Source organism: Octopus bimaculoides, chromosome 2 (genome assembly GCF_001194135.2).
Source record: "Octopus bimaculoides isolate UCB-OBI-ISO-001 chromosome 2, ASM119413v2, whole genome shotgun sequence".
Lineage (NCBI taxonomy): Eukaryota > Metazoa > Mollusca > Cephalopoda > Octopoda > Octopodidae > Octopus > Octopus bimaculoides.
The window spans coordinates 108747953-108768370 of NC_068982.1; the positions used below are offsets into that span (position 1 = coordinate 108747953).

At 35.0% G+C, this 20418-nt stretch overlaps 1 protein-coding gene across 1 annotated transcript; it reads right to left on the bottom strand.

The window, feature by feature from the left end:
- Window positions 1–4173: 4173 nt before the first annotated feature.
- Window positions 4174–19823, bottom strand: LOC106883767 (sentrin-specific protease 8). Its single transcript, XM_014934888.2, has 6 exons — window positions 19650–19823; window positions 12434–12522; window positions 11807–11915; window positions 9768–9883; window positions 7275–7325; window positions 4174–4527 (listed from the first exon to the last, which is right to left on the bottom strand). The coding sequence occupies exons 1-6, from the start codon at window positions 19766–19768 to the stop codon at window positions 4364–4366; spliced, it is 648 nt and encodes a 215-aa protein (XP_014790374.1). The 5' UTR covers window positions 19769–19823; the 3' UTR covers window positions 4174–4363.
- Between the last annotated feature and the right edge of the window lie 595 nt (window positions 19824–20418).

Below are 20418 nucleotides of genomic sequence, written 5' to 3' on the forward strand. Positions count from 1 at the left end.
CATGCTAGCATGGAAAGCGGACGTTAAACGATGATGATGATGATGATGATGATAATGGAAGAAAAAAAGCAAAATATGCTGTATAGAAATTTGAGGACATTCTGTAGATGTACTCTCAGATGAATGATGTCTGGGCACCTCTCATGAATGGGAAAATTGAAGATGCGCCAAAAACCTCATTGGTACTTGGAAACTTTTACGAAAATTAAAATTGGGATTAAATGAAAAAAATGAATTACATGAATATCCTCACAAGAGTAATTGAAATAAATGGTGATTGTGGAACCACGCATGCACGCACGCACACACACACACACACACACACACACAGAGTATAAATATGCAGACATCTTTGTGTGTGTGTGTGCATGTGTATGAAAGAGAGAGAGAGTAAATACTACTTACACACTGCTCTCTCTCTCTGTCTCACACACACACACGCACAGAGACATCCAAAAATGATGGATGCATATGACAACAGACCCCTTGCTACGTCAATACCGGAAGTTGACATTGAGGAACCTTTTTAAAGAAGTGAATCATAAATATAAAGCAATATTATTTATTTTTAATAGAAAAAATCAAATGAAGAGCCTAACATTTATCCGAGGTCAAATTATTCATGCATCACAAGTATGGAAGCATTTGGTGAAGTCGATTTCACGTGAAAAGCGAATACACAGACATCTCTGTTTTATATATTAGAAGATAATAATTAAGTAACCAAAAGATGGATTTGGTATTAGTCTTTATTTTATACGACAATCGTTTCAACCCATCCTGCTACTGTCCCTTTTAGGTGGGGCACCATGCATCATGTTGTGTTGCATCCATTTTGCAGTTTGGGTCACGTCAGGTACATCCATGCATAAAATGGTGTCTCGCTAAAGATCTTGAGTTCAAGCAGTCATATTGTTATCTGCCCATCTCTCTTCTCAGATTCACATACTTATTGCAGCATTCCTTCAGCTTTTCTAAGACCTGTAAAAGAACTCGGAAGACTGGGCCTCCAACCAAGCCTTTCACAATACTCTTAAAGTCAGGATCTCCAAAACTTTGTAGTTAATGCTTGAACCACTCCTTCCTTTCCAAAACTGCATGTTTTTGAAATTCCTTTCCTTACAAATATCAACCCATATGAGCTAAACATCAAACTGAAATTCTCACCCATGTTAGAAGCTTTCCTTTCTTCCTTGCACTATGTAAGAAAACATACTCAAGCAACCAAATTTTTAGAAACACTCTAATATAAAAGTATAAAACAATTTTTAAAAATAAAAATAATCTAAACAATTCATTGCTAGCTTCAGTTGTTGCATTCCATGCCCAACCTCACAGAATAGTATTTAACAACGACGTTGGACCAACTCACTCAGTGTAGTAAGGCAAGAAATCTTAGTTGTAATTACAGTTCTCATAATGAGAACAATCATTACTTAAATGGCTAAATATTGTCAATGTAGGCAGCAGAGATAAATCTGAAATGTTATTTAATTTTGATTAAATATGGAATACAGTGATGAGTGAATCTGATTTTAAGTATTAAGGTTAGTAAGGTGACAACTCTAGACATGTTTCAGTCTTATTAGACCTCATTTAATGCAAAATAGCCTAATTATAACTTCTAGATGTTAGAACAACTAGAGATCTAAAAGATTTTCACAAATAAACATATATAATTTTATATATTAAAAAAATGACTGGGAAAAAATTGCCCAGCAATACAAGACAGCTAAGGTATTGTTCTTTTCGTAAAACTTTTACCATTATCTTCATCTTAAATATGTCTTTAGACTGGCATGGATTTGTCATCTCAATAGTACAGCATTCTTTAATATCTATCAGTATTGTATGATCATATCTCTACAGGTCCTACACTCAAGATCAACATTACTGTCCTATCTACATTACTATATTATCTAACATAGTTTAAAACAGTCAGTGTAATTGATTTCTGTATTTCATTTCCTGATCATGAAACTTGTGCCATTCAGCTCTGTAGTTCACTTTGATCAAACTCTGTCTTTTTTTTTTTCTTTTACTCCTCTTCATTGAGAATAATTTAAGAATGAAAACTCTATTTTTGAAAGAATAAAAGAATTTTCCTAAACAGATATACTTTTTTTTTATTCAATCAATTTGGAAGAAAGGGCTGTGCCCATAACTTTCACAAGCTCCCTGAGACTATTGAAACCAACATGATAAATGGTTCTTTTGAACATTTGTAAGTCTGTTTACAAAGTGGACACATTATAGGTCATGAGAGAAAGGGAGATGAATGAACCAGGAGAGCAAGAGTGAAGGTGACAGGAGACCAGACAACTCTAATGAACAGAAGCCACTGTAGTGTAGTAGAAAAGGTAGAGAGAGGACACAGCATATCAGTGGGAGAAAGGTTGGAGTGTGTTGGTGATTAGTTGAGAGTGTAGTGAAACTACCTATCGTCACTAGATACAAAACTACTATCGCCATTACATACAATCTTCTCATTTAAATATAAATAAATGCGAGCGTAGTAGAGAACCCATTCCTTATCATCACGTGACTGATTATTATTCGAATCGGCAACCTCTTCGAACCTTTCCCGCCAGAACGCAAACTGACCAATCACGACCCCTAATAAGGTCACGTGATAGAGTAAAATTCTGAAGCCATCGGGAGCCCATAGTTTGTTATAAATAGCTTTAACTCGGCAACCAAATTTGTCTCGGTCCAGTTTCTCTTTGAGAACTGTTCCGTGTACCACACGACAACAGCAGCAGCAGCCAGCGACCACTTCAGCAGCTTCGTCCAGCCAACGATGACTACCGCCGTCTCCATATCAGCAACAAGAGTCTACGACTACTAACCAGCACCTACCAAGCAGCCTCTACGCTACCAGCGTCAACACGATTTACTATGTACACCAAACCAAACCTCCGCGGCACATCTCTCTCTTCGATTCTGTTAGGTGACTCAGCTTCACCACGGTAAATAAACAGACAAGAGTTCTTAAACAGACAAGAAATTCTCAGCCAGCGACGAACATCTGTATAACAAGAAACACGGCCCGGCATCGATGCCACGACATCACAACTAGTGATCAGCTCTGCCACACTCAGCCAACTCAGTTTCACAAACAGAACTTTTCCTATAGTGTACTAAAGATCTGGTATAATTGTTCACGTGTTATATATTGACTCTCTTTCCATCTGCTGTAATAACTCACATACACATACATGTATCACTCACATACACACTTTTCTTTGCATGATGGCTTGTCTTTGATTATGTTCTTATATGTCGCATTCACACTCTCACACAGACATACATCTTTAACGCCATAATAAATATCTCTGTTATTCATCTAATACGGTTGTGGTCTTTCATTACTGGTCATCTATGTTATCGTCGCATAACATATCATCTATATCATCCATCGATATAATATTGTTGTGTTCAACCGTGTGACACGTTTAAATAAAAGGAGTCCTCTGTTTTTCCATTCGTCACCATTTCTCCTTTTTTGAGTTTGCACGGTCGTCCCTTACAAGTGCCATTCTTCAGATGTAATCTTGGATGTTTTTGTAGCAACATTAATCAATTGAGGGTCTCACTGGAGTTTTGTAGTGGATTTAGTGTGGGCCGGGGAGTAAGCCCTAAAGAAAAAAGGTTAGACTTTGTGATGTAGTTGAGTATGTGTCTTCAGCAGTGGTATTTGTAGCAATAATGAGGATTCTAAGAGTATTCTGTTTATGCTTAATGGGTGCAATAATGTTTTCTTAATATAGTGATTATATCTGTTAATGTAGACAAGACTTGCATGTCTCCAATATATAAAAGAAGGAAAGTAAGAAACCAAAAAACCAAATCCACAGATGTGATTCACTAAACACAAGCATCACATTATGGTACCTTCTGCTATAATAAATATAACAAAATCTTACTTTTTTTGTATAAAACATTTAACCCTCAAATTAAATTCATATGAAATGTTTTTTGAGATATTATATCATGTATAAATTGGGAGCAATAGTAATATTTACTGTTCTTCTTGCAAAATCCATTTTTTTTTTACTTATATTCATAGAATATAATACATAAAAAATATTTTCAGATCTTAGAGGTATTGGTCTGATAAGCATCAGTGACTTAAAAAGAGATGGGAAATAAAACAAAGCTAAAAATAACAAGTGTGATAATTTGATAAGTAATCCTTCAGAATTACATCATTTTGTTTTCTCGTGTGGATTTATCCTTCTAAATCCCACAATATTGAATGATTGAATATCTTTGACGAAGTCTTTGAAATATCAGCAAAAGAGTATGATCAATGAAATCAAAGAGATTCAAAACGAAAAGTCCAAATTAAATGCTTTGTAAACTAAGAACATTTTTTCAATGAGCAGATCAGATCTTTGATTTCTTGTCGTTTTTTCCGTATTTGTTTAGTGGATATACTACACTCAAGAGGAACAGAGTAAGCTTCGATATTCTGACGAACCAGATGTTCACATGTTGCTATCACATGGATTCCACAGTCATAACCTGAAGTTAAAATTAATAATGAAATATATAAATAAAAGAGTGCAACACAACAACAATTCAAGAAGCAATATAAAAAGCCATAAATAGTGGAATTTCTCAATGCTGTCAGTTATGTATTACTAATTTTGTTTTACATTAGCAATTTGGAAATAACCATTTCTTAAAGTACATGCTTTATTTGTGTGGATTCAAAGGTGTGGGAAATTTTCCTTTTATCATTAACAGAAGAAATCAAAGTTCTTTATATTTAGAATACAATTTTTTAAGTTTTGCATCATAAAAAGTTTTTAATGTTAGATTAACTTATAGTGAATATTAAATTATAGGATGTAGAGTCATAATTGTATATTAAACCGAATAACAATTAATACATTTCAAATACAAGTGTTCTTTTGCAAATAGATTCCCAGCTAATAAAGGATTAACATTATTTATCAGGTTCCAAATAAAGTCGTAAATGAATAAATCATGTAAAGTATGAGACTCTTCTATTCTTTCACTGGTTTCAGTCATTGGATTGCAGCTATACTCGGGCACAACTTTTACAGTTTTAGTTGATTACATCAACCCAAGCACTTAGTTTGGTGCTTATTTTATGAATTTGGAAGTAGTTAAAATGGAGTCTACCAGACATACTGGGACATTAAAAAAAATGTAACTTGAAACTGCAAGGTATTTTTGCTTGCAGCAACAATTCTTTGTCAACAAATGCAAGCAAGCAAATATAAATACACACACATCATGCATGCATACACATACACACATTCAGTTCACATGAATTGTTGTCAAAGCTCATTCGAAGAAATTTTTTTATCCTAGGCTTTGCAGATGTTAGAACTGAATATCTTTGATAGCACTGATATGAAATGGTGTATTGCTAACCAAGCCCAAAAGTAAAGTTTTCAAAGTCTAGGAACTGTCACTGTTGACCAGCAATTATTAATAATTTATTTAAAATCACTACAATTATACCATTATGGAATGTAAAAATACTTTTATCCAGTTCAGTGTTAACCACAAAATTCTCTTTTATCCAATTGTAGTTCTGGCCCCTCACTAAACTCATCACTAATTTTGGACACCTTTCTATCCTTCTCTGCTCAACCTGGCCCCACTTATGCAAAGATCAAACTATTTCTACCTGCTAGGTCCCAGATCTATACACTCAATAACAACCCTCCCCTTATGTTCTACACTGGCCCTTTTTTTTTTTTGACTTGCCAAGTGCTTTAAATTCTCTGTTCTTTATCACCACTGTTGAATCCAGTGCAGACTACATACTTGATATCTTAAACCAATGAATTCTAAAAATAGATACTATTCTAACAGAACTATCCAATTCTACAAGCATCCGTTTCAAACCAAAAAACATGCACCTGCATAGATAATCTCATCCTAACTGAAAAATGATACAGGTAACAAGTGTTTTTCAAGTGTTTCATTTGGCATAATTTTTGTATATCAAATTTCAGTTACAAGGCGTTAGCTGATCCAAGGCTTTTATAGAAAACAGCTGCCCATAGAGGAAAATTACCAGTGTTATTCCTTTTGTTCAAAATAGATAAGTGTACATCACCTTGTCAATTACCAACCAGTCAGCCTCACAAGTTGTATTGTCAAAATGATGGAGCCCTGTGTCAGAGAAACACCCTGGAAACACCCTGGAACTTCTGGAACTCTTATAACCTTATTTTGTCCTCAAAATTTGGGTCTATCTCTAACTCCAGCTGCTGTGACCAACTCATTGAATTTCTTGAAGACATCACTAGAATCACAGATGGCAGCTCCTGGGTGTGGATGTTATCTATCTTGACTTCACTAAAGCCTTTAATTTTGTGCTACACAAACAACTCATGGCATAGCTCTTTGCAATGGGCTGGAAGACTACTCTTCATAACTTAGGTCCTTCATTGTCAGTAGAAAAGTGGTAGTCACTGTAAGAAGAAAACATTCTGCACCTTATGCAATGACATATGGTGCCCTACAGGGATCTGTTATTGGTCCCTTGTCATTTGTTGCATACATCAATGAAACAGATGCTAAACTTGAAGCATCTTATTGTGTTTTTCTACAATTTAACCTAGACACAATGCAACAATGGCTTGCTGACTGGCAGCTCAAGCTAGTTGTAGTCAAATGTACCACTATACATTTTGAGAATGAAAACCGGGAATTTATCAACTCACTCCATAACACCAACTTAAGAAGTCTACTGGTTAACATGACCTTAGCATTGTTGTCAACAATGATCTGTGTTGGATGAACCACATTTTTAAAATCATCAAAAAGACTGAAAGTGTCTAAGTATCTACCATTTTACCAACTTTTTAAATTCAATACCTCAGCCACTCGTGGACAAATGTATAAAACCAAAAAAACAGCACAGCACTCTTGACTCAGAAACATTTTTCCAGGTTCAGCATTGTTGTAACATGAATAAACTACACACATCTGTTGTTAACTATCAGGACGCTGCATCTTACAAAAAATTCCATTCTTCCTGAAATTCACCAACATTACTGTTGACATTCCTATGCACCTGCACTCTTTATAGTTCTTTTAGTGCTCACTTTTCTGTTGTATTGTATTTTATCTGAATACTGTGCATGTAGTTCTAGCTTTCATTGGTGTCTCTCTTTTTTTGGCTTATTGCTGCTTTCTCTCTCTTCTTTTACTCTTCCTGGTGAGTTGTAGTGCACTTGGGCACTATATATAACTTTTATTATTAAAAGAAGAAAATTAATTACCGTTTTCTTGTTGTGGACAATCCATTTCTTTAAATGTGGCCTTTTTGTCAGCTTTTACATGAAACAAATGATAAGAAATAAAATATGAATTAAGAAATCAATTTACTGAAAACAATTTAAATAAATCAGAATGCTTTCCTTTCTGTATAGAAATGAACAGTGTGATATTTAAAGATCATAAACATAGTCAACATTATTTTTAAAAAGATCATATGAATTTTAAGAACAGATATTTTTTATAAACAAACTTTGGAAACACTGAATGTGTTTGGTTTTTTACAGACAAGAAAGTAAATTTCAAACACAATATAGCCATGAAAACAGCAGAAAGATTGGCTATTTTACCCTTATAAGACAAAAAGTTATCAGCAGACAGCTACAGGAGTTGAACCTGTACCCCTCAGATACAAGCTAAGTACTCTACCATTAAGTTAAATGGACCACTGACAATCACTATCAAATTAAATGCTAAATAGTAATAGCTTTTGGAATGTGACAACATTTTGTAAACAAACTTTGGAAGCATTGAATATGTTTGGTATTTTACAGACAAGAAAGTAAATTTTGAAAGCAGTATAGCCATGAAAATAGCAGAAAGATTGGATATTTTAACATTCTTAGATACAAAAAAGTTGCCAGCAGATGGCTACTTGAACTCATGTCCCTCAGATACCAGCTGTGTCTTCATGGCTATACTACATTCAAAATTTACTTTTCTGTCTGTAAAATACTAGAGATATTTTTCTTTCATTAATCCAAATGTATGTAGAAAATATCTTTGATTCAAAAGTAAAAAAAGTTTACATGTGAAATAAGTCAACATTACAATAGCTACAAAGGCTGTGTATTGATAACTTATTTAAACATTACAATATCTAAACAACAGAGATGGTATATTGATTGATGTCATGTACAGTGTAACAGTAACTACAGAGGCAGTATATTGTAACCATCATATCATAGCAACTACAGAGTGTAGTGATATCACATCAGAGTAACTACAGTGGTAGTATATTGTAGATATCACGTCACAATAACTACAGAAGTGACATATTAACCTCAGTGTAACTACAGAGGTGGTATATTGTAGATATCACATTGCAGTAATTACAGAGGTGGTATACTGATATAGCATCACAGTAATTAAATAAAAAGGATGTTAGTGATAAAACAACAGTATATTGTTTCTATATTTGAACATCAAGGCAATCTCAGCATTCACAGGTATAATAATTATACAGAGAAATACATAAAGTTTTTGTTGCATTAATTGCATTTACTTGAGAAGGTATTATTTTAAACTATTCAATAGATACTAAATATACTATAATGCAATTATTCTTTATTACATCTACTCATTAACCTAATTAGATGCTAATTCAGTTTGTATCCTGTGCTGTTGACATGATGTGTACCTGAATAAAGTACTGATTCAGTTAAAATTATCCCTAAAACACAGTGTCACAACTCACTATTGCAGGTAGTAGGGTACAACATAGCAGAGAAAAAGTTTTTATAATAATAATGAAATTATTGTGTATAGTTCTCAGGTACACTACAACTCATCAAAGGTGCACGTACAGTCAACAGTGTATGAGTCACAATATACATGTGTGCATAAGCATTGTGAGGGGGATATCAGATGTAATGTTGGTGAATTTCAAGAAGCATGGAGGTTCTAAAGGATGCAATGTCTTGGCAACTAAGAACTGATGCAGGTAGTTTGTTTCATGCTTCAGCAGCTCTGAGTGTGAAAAAATGTTTCCAAAAGTCATGGGAGCTGTGCTGTTTTCTGACTTTGTAGGCATGCCCACGTGTGTTAGACACATGGAGCTGAAAAAGGTGCTCAAGGCGGTTGTTGGCATGATGGTTAGTAATTTTCTGGGTGTTTACCAAGTCAGTTGCCAGACATCATTAGGCCTTAGTGCTAGGCTTATAACATCCCAAAAATCAGGATAATGTCTCCAGTGTGTCTGAAACATTTTGGCACCACTTATTTGGTATTGCTGATTTAATACTAACTTATTTGACATCAAGTGTTTTAATGTTTCTCCCATCCTCCCTGCACTCTCTCTATGTGTGTGAGCATCTAGTTATGTTTCTATGTAAATGTAATCTCTCTCTCTCTCCCTATCTATCTATATGCATGTTTCTATGTACACCTGTACATGTGTGTGTTTGCTTCTAGCGCCAGAACAGGTTGAATGTCCATTTTGCCATGCTAAATAGTCAGCATCCAAACAGCTGCATATAACTGTTTCATTCCTATCTTCAGTGAATCTTTCTCAAAACAATTTTGCCTCATTCATATTTCACAACTGTTAAGAACCAGTGTTGAATAAATGGTATAAAATAAAATGGATTATGATACATTAACAGAACAGAAAATTTAATTTTGATGAATTTTTTTTCAAATAATTTTTTGGGCTAACAAGGACTTCAAATCACCTTATATTACACGAATTAAACAGTTTAAACTCTGGATATTCTTACCATTCATATTAGTCTGTATTTTTTGACATAAATCTTCAGCAATAGACATATTTGACGGAGACATAGAATCATAATGATAGAATGCATTTCTGAGTCCATTATACATTAACAAACTCCTACAAATAATAAAAAAATTATAAATTAAAATTCCTAAAACTAAACAGTTGTACATACATAATAATTTCATTATATGGGGTTTAAAGAACCAAATCATTACTTTTTTTTTGTTTTTGATATGTTTAAAAAGATTTTTTTTTTTTAATTGATGAAAGTTAACATATTGTTATTTCTTTCATTTTATTTTGCCTTTTGTTGTTTAGCCTAAAATCAACAAAGATTGAGCAAACCATAATCAATGGCATTTCAGCTATGTTGACATAGTCAGATTATTCACAGTATTACTAAGCACAAATGAAACAAACCTTTACAGGCGAATATAAATAAATAAAGAAACAAAATGTTATAATTTCAATTAAAAATGTACTTGCCTTAATAACTCTAGCACAAAATTAATTCAATGAGTAAAGAAGGAACTTTGAAAATCATATATTTTGGTTATATTTGTACAGATTTTATACAGTCTGTTGAATACTCATCGTTTGCTTTTCATAAATATTCATATATATATATATATATATATACCTTCTCTCTATTTCTGAATAGTTTTAGAAAATTACTCTAATCTTTTCCTTGTTCCTCAAAAGCTATCATGCTGATTGAAATCACAAATGACATCCCTAACATAACTCCTTGCATTAATTCATCTCATTGTTGCATTTGGCTAAACTGTGGTAAATGGCATTATTGGTTGAGCAATAGATTAGACTTGCAATGTTTACAATAGTTATGTCCCTTTATACGCTGAGTTAAAATCCTGTTGAGTTTTGATTTTGTTTTGCATTCTTAGATCAATAAAGTATCAATATTATAATAGTTCAACTTTAGATAGTTCCTTCCCCCAAAAATGTGACTTGTGCCAAAATCATTAATAATTATTATATTTGGAATATTCCTTATTCCAAAATGGTAAAAAGAAAAAGTTTTATTTTACAAAATTGTTTCCTAGTCAAAAGGAAAATTTCTAATTGATTCAAACTCAAAATAAATATTTTTATGACTAGGATAGCAAATAGATATAATCCCATTCCATCATCTAATGAGCAATACAACACAGCTAGAAGTCACATTATGTTAAGAAAGTGAACATTTTTCAGTTTCTTTATAAAATGAGTCACGTTAACATTATTAGGGCTTGTTCCATTTGAAAAAATACAAATTGAAAAGACTAGTAACACCACGATATAGATTTAATACAAAGATTCTACTGTCATTTTCCACCTATAATACCATCTTAACCATAAAACGGAATGAGCTGAAATATCTTGGCATCATTTCAATTAGGATTATTGGCACCAATGCTGAAAGACAGGAAAAATACTGTACAGATGTGATTTTCTTTATAACCCTATCAATAAGCAGTTAACACCTTAATCTAGGAATATATATAAAAAATAAAATTCCCAAATATATAGAGAGAATAAAATTTCTAGTAAGTGGAAAGAGAAAAATAAAATATTATTTTCAAATGCTAGCACAAGGCCACCAATTTCGGGAGAAGGGTAAATCTATTACACTGACCCCAGGGATCAACTGGTACTTATATTTCATCAGCCTGAAAGGATGAAAGGCAAAAGTCAACCTTGGTGGAACTTGAACTCAGAATGTAGAGACAGACGAAATGCCACTAAGCATTTTGCCTGGTGTGCTAACAATTCTACCAGCTCACCATCTTAATAAAGAAACAAAATATTAAAAGTCATCATCCTTCAAACGTTCTTCTAATATTTATATTATGATTAGAAGAGTCAAAAGCTTACATAAACTTAGAAAGTGGTAATTAAGAGAATAAAAAAATCAAAGACACCACATAATACAAAATAATTATCAGATAATGAAATATTTCAACAATAAAGCATAGTACTTAACTGGAAAAAAAATGAATATTTTAAGGAAAAGAAAACAAAGAAAAGTCAATATACCAATGTGATCCACCATATTGATAAGCAGCCATGTTGTCATTGACAGCCATAAAAACATACTGCTTTGACGTCAAATTCAGGGGATCTAGAAAAATTCCCATTTCATGTTCTGCGGCATACAAAAAGAAAATACATTAAAATCTAATATTAATTAGAAACTGTGAGACAAATATTATAATGATAATAATCTTATGTTGTATTTGAAGGAATACAACATTATAAATATACTACTCTTCTAAGTCTGTTGACTCATTTGATGTATTTTACTGAAATTGTTAAATCCAACAATGCTATGTTTTGTAAATACAAAGGCAGGTAAGAATAAAGCTTATCAACTTTGGATGGGATAATACTTTTTGAAATTAAAGTTTTCACCCAAGCTAGTAAGACTTAACACACATTTTTTATGCTTTTTCATATTCATTAATATCAAACAAAGGTAGCTATCAGCTAGATCACTCCCCACATTATAATCTTTTAAAGTTTTTTTTTAAAAAGTGATTATGTCTTTTTTTTTAAAGTTGCCAAGTTATTTAATATTCATCAATTCATCAAGAAAAAGAATAATTCAATAAAAAACTACTAGTGATGTATATGTTCATAAAAAATTTTTTTAAATATAGTTACGTGGATAAAACTTTATAGCTTGAATGACAGATGGACTGATGAAAGCAAGGAGGTCTGCACAGTATCGATATTGCTCACGTTCAAAATACCTGAAATAGGTAAAATAAACAAATTTAAAAGGTATGCATTGTACAATGAAAGAGGCAGAAAATTGCCACTTTTAGAATCAAACATCATTTTCAATTGGACTGTTACCAATATAATCAAAAGAAAAGTTGTATAGCTTAATTTGAAATCAGCCACATCAATAATATGGATACAATTAATAATCATATAAAGGTACAGTGCTGCAAAAGCTATCTTTTATCTTTTACTTGCTCCTGAGACCTCTGGAGACATGCTGTAATTGAGAAGACCCAGCAAGTAAAGTGAGATCACAGCTGTAGCCTATACCCGTATCGCATAACCAGCCCATTTAAAAAGTACCTTTGATTCATCGGGCAACACTCCGTGCTTGAGGAGACCTACTGAGTCAAGTAAAATCAAAATCACAAGCAGAATCTCAATAAAATCAAAATCAAAAATGGAAATTGTAGTTGTGACCAATGTCAGTGTCACCTGACTGGCTCTCATGCTGGTGGCAGGCAATAAGCACCATTCATGCATGGGTTGTCTCCAGTGCTGCCTGACTGGCTCCCCATGCCAGTGGCATGTAAAAAGCACCATCCGAATATGGTTGATGCCAGTCCCCCTGACTGGCTCCTGTGTGGTACCCTGAGTGACACGTAAAAAGTACCATCTGAACGTAGCTGATGCCAGTGCCGCCTGACTGGCTCCCATGCCGGAAGCATGTAAAAAGCACCCACTACACTCTCGGAGTGGTTGGCGTTAGGAAGGGCATCCAGCTGTAGAAACATTACCGTTGTATCTTTAAATTACAGGTATAATCCATCTCATGGTCTACAGTTTTCATCCACCCAATTTCACTTACAAAATATGGATCAACTCAAAGCTATAGAAAATAGCCTTGGTACTGCCCAAGATGTCATACAGTGGAATTGAAACCAACACTTGAAGATTGTGAAGCAAACTTTTAACCATTTGGCCATGCTGCATCTATACACACACACACAAACACACACACACACACATGGAATACCTGACATTTCTTTCTTTTTGTGCCACTAACATCAGGTTAAAGATAAGAGTGTGTTTTTATAGGAATGTTGTAGTAACCAATTAATAGTTTCCATTTGAGTTCAGCTAAGCAGAAAATTCCATGTAAAGGTTATTACAATGTAGGTAGCATTTGGTGACTTCAACTGTACAAGTTGTAAGAGAGACACAATGAGAAAGAGAGAAGGTATGTGTTTATGTGTATATATATGTACATAGGCATCCCAGCACAAATCTAAGTGTAATTATGTGTGAGTGTGACTGTCTCTACATAATAAATAGGTTTTGTATAACCTTGGTATATACACACACCAGCAAACATGGCACCATCATCACTGTCTCATTTTCATTACTAACTACTATTACTGTCTTTACTATCATTCCTCTTCCCAGCACTCTCACTCTCCCAGTACTCCTTCCTCTACCATCCTCTCACCCTAATCACACTATTTTTCCATTCACATGAACATTCTCTTCACCTATTCATTTTGGTCCTTTTGTCATTGCTCTCTAGTACCAGGATAAAATGTACCTGGTACACCCTAAAGTGGATGGCAAATAAACAAAGAGAACAAAAGATCAAGGGAGTCCTTTAATCTTGCAAAGGGCACAGCAACCCCATAAAAGTTGGGATCAATAAAATATAGTAAGTACAATCTGTAAAGTGGTCAGTTTTAGACTGGACATCTTGTTGGTCTTAGATAGGGTATGCATGCTGAAAATGGAACATACAAGTGAAATGTGGTCCTCCAACACCTCCAGGAAAGTAACTTCAAATAAGTACTAATTTGGACTGGCTACCCATCCAACCCATATCAGCATTGAATATGCACAGGTATGGCTGCGCAGTTAAAAGATTCACTTCACAACTGACTAGTCTCAGGTTCAGTCCCAGTGCACAGCACCTTGGACTAGCATCTTCTACATTACAAGCCAACCAATATTTTGTGAGTGAATTAAATAGACAGAAACAGTGTGTGTGTGTGTGTACAGAGACACACACTTCTCCAGCTGTCACATCTCTTGATATGCTGTGTCAAGGATAAGGCAAAGAGAATACTTGCGCTCACTTGTAACTACAAAGATACCTAAAACAATTAGTGAAAGCATGGTACACATAGCAATCACTTGCAAGCAATAGCTTTGGTTCATATAGATATCATCATCATCATCCAGTGTTTTAAATCCGGGTTTTGTCCCCATTAACGGTGGTGGCCGGATCTACTTCAATGCCATAGCAACCACCCTCACACCATCTTGCCCGGTTTTGGGCATCCTCCTTTTACATACCAACTCTCCCAATCTCCTCCTCCACCTTTTCCTTGGTCTACCTCGTTTTCATTCTCTATTTACCTCAAATCATGCTCTTCATCCCTCCTCAACACATGCTCATACCACCTCACTCCATTTGCCCTTGCCAACTATTCCACCAATTCCTCCAACCCCAGCATTCCTATCAAATTCTCAGTCCTCCTCCTATCAAACAGCTTCACCCCACACATTTCTCTCACCATTGCTCTCTGTCCTTAAAATTACCATCTCTCTCTCCCTCAGACACCATGTCTCACTCCCACACAACTCTTATAGACCCTTCCTTTCATCTTTAATGAGAACCTTTTCCCATATAACGCTCCACATTCCCTAAACTTCACCCAGCCAAGTCTCGCTCTTGCTGTCACAACTGTTTCACATCCACCCTATCTCCCAAATAACAAAACCCTCTCACTGTTTCCACCTTGTCACATAGCGTTTCCACTAGTTCCGCAAGCCCTCCAACACCTTTCTCATATCTTCCACAAACAAATCCCTCACCAGTCTTGGAGTCACCTTCTTCATTTTCGTACATCTACCATGAATCCATTTCTCACATCTCATACACAACACCGCATTTGCCATTACCTTCCTTCCACATACACCACATGAATCCACCTTACTCACTAATACTTCTCCTTCCACTCTGCTCACCATCATCTTTGTCTTCCTGAGGTTTACCTTCAAACCCTTGCTTTCAAACACCTTCTTCCATTTCCAAAACTTCATCTCCATTATCAATCCCTCTCTTGCACTCTCCGTCACCACATCAACCGCTATTGCAAACAACAACGGTGACAACACAGATCCCTGATGCAGACCAACTTTCACCGCAAACTCCTCTGACAGCTCTGATCCAATTCTAACTAGTCTTTACCCCCCTCGTACAAACTCATCACTGCTCTCACTATTACCTCTTGTACACCTCTCTTCCTCAATGCTCACTCAATCACCTCCTTTGGAACCCTATCAAATGCCTTCTCCAGATCAATGAAGCATATGTGCAACTCCTTCTCCTTATCTCAGTATTCCTCTTGCAATCTCTTTACAATGAACACCGCATCTATTGTCCCCCTATCTGGCATAAAACCAAACTGCATCTCGTCCACATCCACTTGTTTCCAAATTCTCCTCTCCAACACCCTTTCCACTATTTTCATTGCATGCTCCAATAACTTCACTCCCCTATACGCCCCACAACTCATCACATCCCCCTTCCCCTTAAAGATCGATACCACCACACTTAGTGCCCAATCATCTGGCATTCCTCTTCCATCCAGTACACCCTGGCACAGCTTCATTACAACAATCTCTATCTCTCTACTTGCAGTTATTATTTCCTTCATTGCTTCTACTACTTCTTCCCAAATAACCCTCTCCACTGGCCCCTCCACTACAGTAACTTCCACCCTCTGAAACCATTCATTCTTCACATTCATAATTCCCTCCATATGTTCCTTCCAAATTCTTTCCCTGTCCTTCTCACTAAAATTCAACCTTCCATCACTCCCATTCATGCATCTTCCTCCCTCAACATCTCTTCCATCTTTTTTCATTGATGTAATAAACCTAAACACTCCATCTGGGTTCTCATCCAGCCCGCTCAACCTCTCCTCAGCCTCCTTCCTCATAGATCATGCAACAACCCTCTTTGCATGATTCTTCATGTTATTGTACCTGGCTTTCATTTGCTCAGTCCTATTATTACACAAAGCTTTATGCGTCTCCTTTTTCCTTGCTATCACATCCCTCACCTCCTCATTCCACCACTACGTATCTCGATCTCTCCTACCTCTCATCCTTCCACACACTTTGTCACATGCCTTTAGTACCCCTTCTTTAAAAGACTTTCACAAATCCAGTGCATCAATGCTTACCAACTCCTCAACTCTCTCCTCAAACCTTGCTCTTGTTTCTTCTTACTTCAGTTTCCACACCTTTCTCCTCTTAACCATTCTCTTTCTCATACACTTTTTTAACTTTCCTCTTATCCAAGTCAGCAACCACCAACCTTTGCTGCAACTCTCCTGGTATTGTCTTCACATCTCTCAGATACTTTCTGTTTTTCCTGCCAACCAACACGAAATCAATCTCTGTCTCATTCCCTCCTGCACTGAAAGTCGCCTTCCTTTTCTCTGTTTTCCTAAACCACATGTTCACCACACACAACTCTTTCTCATCACAAAACTCCAACAGCATGTGTTGTCTTCTTTGTATACAACTTCCCACTGCATATACCAGATAAAAACTATGCTCTTCACTTTACCAATCTCACCATCATGCAGATATATTCACCATTTATGAAAGTATTAATGCTAACTTCAAACTAAGGGAGCTACACGCACTAACAATGTCCCTACTATTATCCTCAAAAAATGTGCTCCAAAATTAGTCCCCTTACTCACTAAACTCTTCTCTCTCTAGGAATATATTTTGATTTTTTAAAAACATACGACAGGGTATCCTATTCCCAATAAGAGAAACCCCTTTGACACTTGCCGTCATACTCCCAACATCTCAAAGATGATGGAAATAGCCATAAACAACCACCGTTTCTTCTTAATGACCACTTGTACGATTTCATAAAGCCATATCTTCTAAAAAAAATTTTTTTAAACACTTATGTCACTCACTGTGGGCCCTTCTCTCATGGTGAAAGGAGTGTTGTTACTCTCAACATCAGAAAAGTTGTTGACCATGTTTAACATGCAGATCTCCCGTCGAAAGTTAGCGTTTCCATCTGATTTTAATCGTTGACTTTTCGTCAGATCCCTTTCAGCTACATTTTATCAAATGTGGAGTGTCCCTGGGCTCGGATTCGTTCTCCATATCCATCCTCTAAAACGTCAATAACTTACTAGCGATTACCTTTATATAAAGAACTAAATATAATATGGAAAATTCTAGGCATTCTTTTGACAGTAACGAAAGAATGCCAAATTCTAAATAAGAAAAGTTAAACACAGTAAAATCACATTAATATAAATATTTTTTAAATATGTAACATGTAAAAGACGATATTAAACCCAAAGTGAAAGTCGAGTTTTGTTATTTTACACAAACAAACTTATACATGTTTTGTGGTTTTAATTTGAACAACCTCAAATACATTCGAAAATAGTAATTACTTGTGAAAACATTGCTATTTCAACTAAAACTTGCCATATGAAAATCCTTTAAAATCTAAACACTTTTCACCTTTTAGAAAAACATTGCGTCCTTGACATTTTCCTCAAAGAAACCAAGAGATAGAGATTCATGTTAGAATACGAGGATCTTTGGGGTTTGACGGGCAACATTTTTTTTGTAGTGTTTTTGGTACCGAAACACTTTCAAACTTCGAATATTTGTATATTTTGTGGTATAGAACAGATAAAAAATTTTGTATTCGAAGTTATTTTATGTAAAAAAAGATCCGAATACGAAGTTCTTAACATAGGTGATACATTCTTAAGTAGGCAGTTTCTGACTCGTATGAAAGCAATAAACTGTGGCTACAAATAGCGTATTGATAGAAATTGAGAAAGAAAAAAGAATTCTATGAGAATTAATCTTGCAGAATTTCCTTGTATAGTTAACAATATTAATACGATTGACGTATAGTATATATTTGTGTCTCAGGTGAAAGAGTTAAAAACAATGTCAGTGAACACACACACCAAAATTATGAAGAAAGGCGATATTAATAGTTTCATTCACAGCTATCCAAACACTTGGTACCGTCTTCGGCGAAGGGGGTCTGTCCAAAACATTAAGATTAATCGCTTTATACACACGACCTTGTTAAATGTTGCAACAGTACAGACCATGTTTAATTTGTTCTGATTGTTTTTGTTAGTATTTAATTTTAAAAGCATTTATTCTGAAATTTTATCCGTGACCAATAAAAAGAAATATTGTAAATAAAGCTGCTTATTCGTAAAAGTATATTCATTTGCAGATAATTATTAATTTTCTTAAGAAAACATTCCTGTAGTTAAAGAGTGTGTGTGGGTGTGTTCCCGCAACAATATCACAAATAACCGAAACTAAAATGACATTGATCATGTTCATAGTTATTCGCTGTGGTTCACTAATAGTTTCCATTCTGGACTGAAAAATTAATATTAGATGTAACAGCCTGCAAAAAAATATGATATTTTAAACAAGAACAAACCAAAAGTACTGGAACTTTTATTCGCAATAACTGATCTCACGAAATTGAAGGGAGAAGCGTCGAGGGGATTTATATGGTTGGATTTATACTGGCTGTTACAAAAACAAAAGCATAACGAGTAAAGGTCTAAAGAAAATACAAAGCAGCTTAGTGCCCTACAGGATTTCAACACCTTAAACATAAAACCTTTAAGAAGAAAAATTCTGATGAATAGCTTTACCTTCAACTTTAACTATTTTTTCTCACTGAACATCAACATATATTAATTTTTAGCTTCTTTATAAGATTTACTCTTGCTGGTGCAGACCATCACTAGTTTTCTCGCATTCTTTAATAAAGTGATGTTCCGATTTTGTTCTAAGTTGTGTAAAATATAATATATGTTTGACTTGATTTTTCTTATACTTTTCGTTACGTTGTGGATCATAACGCTTTACAGCATTCAGGAATGAATCGGCAGTTATTATGGAGAGAAATATATAAAACGAAAAGTCGACGAAGCGTGCCGAAAAAGTATCATGTTAAATGTCAACAATAACTGGGTTATATAATTTTACTATTAAGAACAAGCGTGAAGAAATGCAAGGGAGCTGTCCTCTAATGAAGACAAAGTAGAAATCAAAATAAACTTACTCGAAACAAAACTCAATGATTTTATCATTGATCCAATTGGGAGGATCCAGTAACTCGTAATCAGATACCCGTAACAGACTGTTATGATAGTTTAACACAATATCTGTTTCCCCAGCCATAGTTCAACTAACGGGGTACTTCATTCAACATTGAATGAAATGTTACATCACCTCTGACGTAACATCCGGTCTAGATTTTTATAGCAGCCGCACTTTTTTAAAACAATTGGATGACTTCGGTGAAAAAGTTTTACTGAGAAAATATTGAAGCTGCCAAAATAAAATCACCTACATTTGAAAGAAAAAGAGTACGAAATATATGTTTCTTTCAATGAAATCAAAATATTCTGATGTATTATCAACTCTCAATACAAATTTAGGGGAGTTTACTCGATTTAATTGACTTCTTTGCTTCACAGTTGAAACGGAATTTTAATTTTGAACACATGGAGGCGTAATTAAATACCACAAGGCATTTCAGCCGTCTTGCCAGCCATTGATAATAATAATCTCTAGCCTAATACTCTTTTACTCTTTTATTTGTTTCAGTCATTTGACTGCGGCCATGCTGGAGCACCGCCTTTAGTCGAGAAAATCGACCCCCAGGACTTATTCTTTGGAAGCCTAGTACTTATTCTATCGGTCTCTTTTGCCGAACCGCTAAGTTACGGGGACGTAAACACACCAGCATCGGTTGTCAAGCGATGGTGGGGGGACAAACACAGACACACAAACACGCACACACACACACAAACACACATACATATATA